Source organism: Fukomys damarensis, unplaced genomic scaffold (assembly GCF_012274545.1).
Source record: "Fukomys damarensis isolate Sample0158 unplaced genomic scaffold, DMR_v1.0_HiC HiC_scaffold_15, whole genome shotgun sequence".
NCBI lineage: Eukaryota > Metazoa > Chordata > Mammalia > Rodentia > Bathyergidae > Fukomys > Fukomys damarensis.
Window position 1 is genome coordinate 53,007,502 of NW_022900927.1, and position 7,667 is coordinate 53,015,168.

Here is a 7,667-nt window from a genome sequence, read left to right on the forward strand (position 1 = left end):
TCTCTCTCTCTCTCTCTCTCTCTCTCTCTCTCTCTCTCTCTCTCTCTCTCTTTTAAACAAGAAAAAATGCCAGAAGAAAGAAGGAATGTGAATCAGCTGCCATGTAAACTAAGATCATTCCCCTTTGGCCCATCCACTGGGCCTTCAAAGAGACTTATCTCTTAAGTATGTTACTCTCAGTTTCCAGGCCACATTTTTGTTAAAAGAGGATAAATCAGGCTGTCTTTAGGGTGTTGGGCTAAAGATATATGTCCAAGATTGTATGGAATATTTACACTACACTTTAGTTATGAACACTTTCTTTGACACTTTTAAAAGAATATAACCAACACGATTATGAAATGCCAAAAGTAATGCTGAAACAAGTACCCAGAGATAAAGGAAGTATCTTGGTACTTGAAAGATAAGTTTTTGTTGTGAAATTTACCTTACTTCTGATAACTGCATACTTCACAATTTAGTAATGTTCAAAGTCTTTTCTCTGGAGTCAAGAGAAAAAGGATTGTCTAGATTTTCTTAATAGCTAAGATTTCATGAAAACAAAACATACAGTTAAAGCATTATTTTGGAATTATAGAACACATGACATTATTGTGTTCAAAGCTTTTTTTTTTTTCCTCATAAGGGAGCATCATGAAGCTCAGAAAAATTTTTCAAAAAGTGACTTATCCAAGATTTCAAACCTGTGGCAGCTTGACTGTAAAAAAGGTAAAGAAAGAAGAAAATGTGTCCTAAAGTAAAAGCTGCTTCACTTTCTGCCTTCTGCTCTTCGGCTCCCGTTACTCCTCATTAGGTGGCACTGTCCCTCGACTTTGGAGATGCAGAGATTCAAAATGCAAACACTAACCTGTCCCATGAATAAGACAAACAAGGTAGGCAAACAGAGCCTACCTGCCCACTTACCCAAGTCAGAACACTGAACAACTCGAAGATGGCACTGACAGCGGAACGGACACACAGGGCCCATGGGGGGCAGTTCAGGAATGTCATATCCCGGGCCAATCCCAGAAGCCTCATCTTCTAGCATAAAGTCAAATAAGCCTTTCTGTTGAAATGGTCCTGCCCAGGAAACTTGTGCAAGCAGGAAAAAGATGATAGTTGCCTTCATGATATAGCACATATATTTTCACAACCTGGGAATCTAGGAAAACAATGAGAAGTTTAGCAGGCGTAGCGTTGTACAGTCAAATATTACTTACATCATTACCCCCTGGAAAGCAAGCACAGAGCAACATAGTATTGGTTTTGAGGAATCAAAGAGCATTAGCGATGTATTTGAAAGGCGACAAGGTAACTGTAGTCTCACTTGACACCTATTTACTTATGAAAAGAAATTTAAATATCATTTAAACCTCTTTGAATTTGGGGCCTACATGAAGAAGATATCGTTTCTGCTCACATCATATGCACATTTTTCTGATGACAGGAAATCAATTTGAATTTTTCAGTGCTCATGCAACATGAACTTTGCACAGGTAATATTCCATCTACAGGCAAGCATCCCCGCTTTCTGCTTCAAAAGCATCTCTAGAAGCAAAGCTCATTTCCCATCTTAGTATTTCTCATGGACTAGGCCTTCCTGTCACTCACTGAAGTATTAAAAAAGCCTTCTCAATTCTGCCTTGAATGCTTCCTCCCTTTTAAATCATCTTCCATTCTGCTGCCCGAGTGATCTTCTAAAAGGTTCGCTTTCATCCTGTTCATTTCTATTGAAATCACTTTGTTGATTTCCCACGGCTCGCCAACAATGTCCACATGCTCTGTGCTGTACGGAAGGCCACTCGCTTTGACGTCCACTAATACCTCTAGCCACATTTCTCTCCGTTTCTCACCTTCTACCAGATCTCACCTCTACCGTGACCCTCAAAGCCACTTGCCATTTTAGAACACCTACCTTGTGAGAACAGCGGTAAGATTAAATGAGATAATAGATTTTCCTTCTGCTTTCCCTGGCTCATCCAGCCAGGATGCTGCTTTCAGCCTCTTCTGTGCTCTCAAAGCACGTTGCTCTTACCTCTTTTAAAGAATTTATCACACTATATTGCAATTTGTCTGCATACTTGGTCTGCCCCACGCCCCCTCTATTAGACCATGTATTCTTTCAGGGTGTGTCTTATTATTCCTTGTTCTGTGCTCAGCCCTTGCACAATATTTTACACACAAATGACTCAATTGACCATCAACTTATTAACAGTGAAATTTATTCCATATGTTTCAAGCCACCAGTTTCATTTTTTAAAATACAATATTATTTCTCCTTTGATTCTGAACTTCTCGTGTAAGAAGATTATCAAATTGACAACCTCGGTTTGCTATAAGCAAATCTCAGATGGAAAAGTAAATCCATTGGCTAGCTTTTCAGACTGGGTTCCTTTTAGTGAGTCAGTAAATTCACATGCAAAGTTATTAGTATAATGTATAATTATAATGTATATGTTATCTGCTCTCTACTAATAGGTATTTGTAAAATACAAAATAGACCCAAAGAATACACCTTTGCGAAATTCATTCATTCAACAAGCACTATGTTGTTAAATTGGCTGATGTGAATTGAATGATTCTGAATAATAAAAAGTACTGTAGCTGATATATAGAGAACAGGAAGTCCACTTTTGAGAAGAAATATTTAACAATCCCATTTAGAGTCTTTTAAGTGTTCCCAAAACAAACTGCATCATCTCTACTTCGAAATGAACAACTATGGAGAAGAATCTGTACTAAAGCTGCACACTCATAATTAGAATTAAATAACTGTTTTGAGTTATATTATCTAAGAGTAGCAAAGCAAAAAAGAAAAGAAAGTCATGGATAAACTGAGTGCATCTTCTAAAAGTTTTTGCCTCTGCAGAAAAAGCAACTGTTTTCAATTATACCTTTGTTCTTAGGTTATATTTAGTAGTGAAGTATGTTTGAGGCAGTATACACAATACACACTTATGGCTTGAGTTTAAAAAATGATCATAAAAATTGTTATTCACATGGTTCTTCTAAGTTCAGCGCTAAGTTTTCTCTAGGAGCCCATTTCTCTGCAGCTACTTTTTGTATAAAGAGGAGACTGTTGTTTTGGCAGAGTATTTGCTTGGAGTGACCTAAAGGAAGGCTTTCTATCTGTTTCACATTAAAATGCAATGTGTATGGTCTACCACAAGTTTGCTAGACTTGCATATTTAATGCCTTACAGTTTTGCAAGAGAGATGGGGCAAAGTAATTGCAGATTTAATAAATAGCAACAAAAGTTAATGCAGATGCTGCTTTATAATCTTTTCTGCAGAGTAGAAAATGCCTGGTTGTTTCACTAACAATCCAAATATGGATGTGCTCAGAGGAATAGTATCATCATTTTTACTTGTGTACTCTGGGTGAGTGGTGTAAACTCTCTGCACAATAGTTTTGAGAGGAGCTGAATACAGTTAAACAGCTTGCAATTTTAATTACTTATTTTTATATTACATTTGCTTGTATCTGTTTGTGTGTGCATGCATTATTTTACTCCGAATTCTTAAAGAAAAATACTTCTCTGTGAATTCTTGCATGAAATAACTTCTTTTACATTAGTGTCATGTTACATGAAGACCCAGCATCTTAAAACTAGCAGGGTGAGCTGTTGTTACTTATTATTTTTTCAATCAATTCCTTCCCTCCTTGGAAAAATCAGAAAAGAAATAAGGAGAAAACAGAAAATCCCTCTATAAAACAAGGAGACTGTTATTGAGATAATATTCTTTTTACATTTCATTGAAATTCTTTTAAGTATCCTCAAAATGTATGTAATGATGGAGTCCAGTAATGCTAGCTGCCATGGTTTGTCAATGTTTTATCAAAAGCATCATTTTCCAGCTCCCAAACTGTTTCTTCCTATTTAATTAACCGTATTGTTCAAATCAACATTTATACCTTTGCTATGACTTTCAAAGCTAAAATTTAATCCTCAAGAGATAAGCAAAACTGTACATGCAGCATCAAATTAAAATCCTCCCGCACTAAGAGAATTCAAAACCCCAATAATGATATAAATAATAACAGCAGCATTTATCCATAAGTAAGGGCTTCTATAAAAAGCCTTTGGCTTTTTTTTTCCTGGTAAAAGGAGCAAGAGGAAGAAAAAGCCACAGGCATGTACATGACTGGGAGCTCACTTAGGCAGCGGTCATCGGGTTAGCCTCTTTTAAGGTTAGAACAAAAATTAACCCACAACCTCATTTCATAGTGAATGTACCTTACAACAAAATTTCACTTGTGTTTAAAAACTGATAGGGAAACTTCTTTATATTCAAGGAATCATACAACTGTTGAAATATGTTTTAACTTTAATATAAAACATATTTTCAGTATTTACTTTCACCTCCCTGGTAATAATGTTTATTTATTGCTGTGGTTATAGAAATATACATTAGCTCTCTAAAGCTGATCAGCAGAGTTCACTTCTTTGAAGTTTTAAAAGTTTATAAAGCATACAAGAATTCAGGAGGGAAAGTAAGCCTTAAACGTTCAATCTAACTACGAATAGTATATTAGTTTAGAATACTTTTCTGTTCACACTTCATAAAGAGCTAAACATTTCATTAGCACAAATATAAAAACATCAAGAATAGAGAGTCATGGTGTTAGGTTACAGTTTTTTTAATAAGCATCTTTGCAAGAGCAGAAGAGAAAGACCCAAAACAATACATTCAATCAATTTACCAAATAGTTTACTTCTGTTTCTAAGGAATATTTTTTTCAAATGCTGCATAAAGATTATTAAAAGTCTAGCAGGATTCTGTTCTTTTCTTTTTCTCACCCAATAACTCCTTTTGCTCTCCACTTCACCGAGGTTTCATTAGCCTGTAGTACAGTTCAGGACAAGTATTGAAAACCATACCTGTTAATCCGGGTATTTGCCACAGGGACCCCGCAAAGCTGAGATGTAATTACACTAAATATTCAGCCCAAGCAAAGGAGTTTGCAGGTGTGGAAAAAGGAGGGGGTAGACTCTGCTCTGTAACTGTCACTAGGTTGAAAACCTCCTGCTTCTACTCCATAGCACAGTTAAAAAATAAGGTTTCCCTCAATGAACACAATCCGGCTGACACCCACATTAGATCATATGGTAATGATATGTCTCTTGTATTGTAGCCAGAAACTTTATCGGCCCTTTTTCTTCCACATTTGTTTTATTCCTTTTGCATCTGCTTAAGATTCTAAGATGCTTGTGTAGCTTAGTGCAGCAACTTGTCTTGAAATTTGTTTTATTGATGATTCTTTTCCTAAAATATTTTAACTAGAGAGATTGTTTCCCCACCCCCAACACCATTCCACTATCTACTCCTTCTAGTTTTATTACAATAAACTTAATTCTCCCTCTGATGTGATGATTTTTCTTGCGGTCAGGATATGAAGTCTGGAAAATAGAATGAAATTTACTTTGCTGTTTCAAATGTGTTCTGTAAAAGTAAATGAGTAGCCTTACGTGAAACTCCTCATTCTGATCCTTACTTGTTTCAGAGTGTTCGTGCAAGTTGAAGTATTATGCTATGGAGTTTTGTATGGATTTCGAATGCATTTCTAGAGTTTGCTGGAAGAAAGCCAGGGTTTATATGAAAAGTATGTTATTTATTACTTTCATTACTCATAGTTTAAAATCTTTCTTTTCACCTCTTGTTGATGTTTTTAAAATAAAACATAAATAGTAGAATCTGGTAAATGTAAATTAATACACATATGAAAAATTTAGTTCTCACAGATTATACATTTATATAACTCAGAACTCTGAAGTCTATGGCTCTTCCCAAATTTCAGTAAGTGGAGAAAAAGAAAGTGCGAATACAAGGAAAAATAGTTCTTTAGCCACTGGAAGGATTTTTTTTGAGTTTTTACAATCCCCTTGCTGGGTGCTGTTGGTTGTTTCTGTGCTAAGTGTCTATGTTTTGACTTGCACCCTTATGCCCTGGCCCCTAGGCTGTTACCAGGTGGAAACCTGCAATCAACATCTGTGAAATCTGAGACAACACCAGCTCCCATCCTCCACCTCCCTTCCCTCCTAGTCTTCTACGTATGCACTTCCACAGTAAATAGCTTTGGCCTTGATGAGACTTGGAGGAATTAAATTCTTAAGTGGGGATATCCAAAGGTGGGCGGCATGCTTCCCAAGGCCAGCTTCCCAGGCTTTACCACCTGACCCCATGTTCCCTCTCCTTGATATTTCATAACCACATAGTCAGTTATCCTCATAGTTTGAAAAAAGGCCAGCACCCATTTTTCTGGATGTTGATGAGGAGGCTGTAATCCTCTCACCTGGGTTTAATTGGTCTCCTCTTCTTAGCCCACCTTGCACGATATTTATCTTTTTCAAGACATGCAATTGTTTCTTCCTCATATTAGACTTATTTACATGTACGTCTTACTCCAAGGTAGAAAGAAGTCGCATTCAAATATTTAGAGTTCTTGCACTCAACTTAATCCTAATAAATCATAAATTATCAAGAACTGCTCCATGAATCGTTAAGGAGAGTCAAATATTGGATATGAACAACAGTGTGAGTATTGCCTTCACCTCCTTATCAAAACCCAAACCTACTAAAGTATATGATAATGAATTATAGAACTTTGTGGTGTCTTGCTTTAAAAGTCAGAAAGAGAAAAAAGAGGTAAAAGGCTATTAAAGAAAAAGTAGAAGAAAAACAATACGAGGAGAGGAAAAAGGCATCGTACCTGGCCTATAGATTACTTGAATCTTATAAAAAGTGCTTTGGTTAATGATCACATCTTGGCTTGTTCCTATGGTGGTTAATTATATGAATTTAGGCAACTCGCTTACCCTTTCTGAACCTTAGTTTACACATCTTTAAAATGGGAAGCGATTATTACTTAATTCATTAATGCTAGGGCAAAGATGAAAGGAGGTAATACACTTGAAGCATTTAATTCACAGCATGGCCCTTTAAGGCAGTGTTAAAACATGTAAGCTTTGTTGTTTTCTGATGTTTTTGAGTTAGGTAAGGGAAATAATATTTTCTGCTTCTGTTTTATACATAGGAAAATTTAAACACAATGACCTACTTAGGTTCAGAGAACTGGTAAGAACCAAAGCAGAAACTAATACCCAGGTTTTCTAACATTTAATGCAGTTTGCATTGCGACATGGCATCTAACTCTTAATACATACAAAATTGGGGATCAACACTGTTGTGTAGTTTGTCTTTGCAGATTATTTTCAGAACTCTGACCACATCATAAGGATTTAAATTTTTTTTTATTTATCCAGGAAAAATGAATATTTCCATTTATTGTTATGATGTTTTGTTTTTTAGTTTATGAAACTTGTCTTCAAAAATCCCAAACAGTTTACTAAAAATCAGGTTACTTAAAATCTGAATATCTTGAACCAGATATTGAGTTACATATGCATTGGGACATAGGGGAAACCAAGCTGCAGCGAAGTCACATGCAGGTAAGTCCCAAAGAAGTCTTAGGACTGTACTGAGAATCCACATCTCTTAGCCCAGACAGAAGTGGAACAATTTTGAGGATAGAATCTGTGCCTGTGCCAAGGTAGCTTGCACTCATCCCAGCTTTGGAATCTTTGAGGGTTAGATTCCCTTAAACTGTGGCTGCAGTATGGTTATGAGAAATATTCCAGTTCAGAGCATGTACCATATCTGCTGCTAAAACCACCTAAGTGGTGTTTT

The 7,667-nt window shown here is 36.2% G+C and overlaps 1 protein-coding gene across 3 annotated transcripts in view; it reads right to left on the bottom strand.

Annotated features, from left to right (window-relative positions):
- The window catches only part of Dcn (decorin), a 39,176-nt gene extending 34,106 nt beyond the window's left edge, over nucleotides 1-5,070 (bottom strand). Inside the window, exons 1-2 of one of the 3 annotated variants that reach the window (XM_010633347.3) lie at nucleotides 4,781-4,854; nucleotides 904-1,141 (exon numbers count right to left, since the gene is read on the bottom strand). In XM_010633347.3, coding sequence (XP_010631649.1) covers nucleotides 904-1,120 — 217 coding nt within the window. In that variant the 5' untranslated portion in view covers nucleotides 1,121-1,141; nucleotides 4,781-4,854. The other 2 variants (XM_010633348.3, XM_010633346.3) reach the window with 2 other exon arrangements.
- Nucleotides 5,071-7,667: the final 2,597 nt, after the last annotated feature.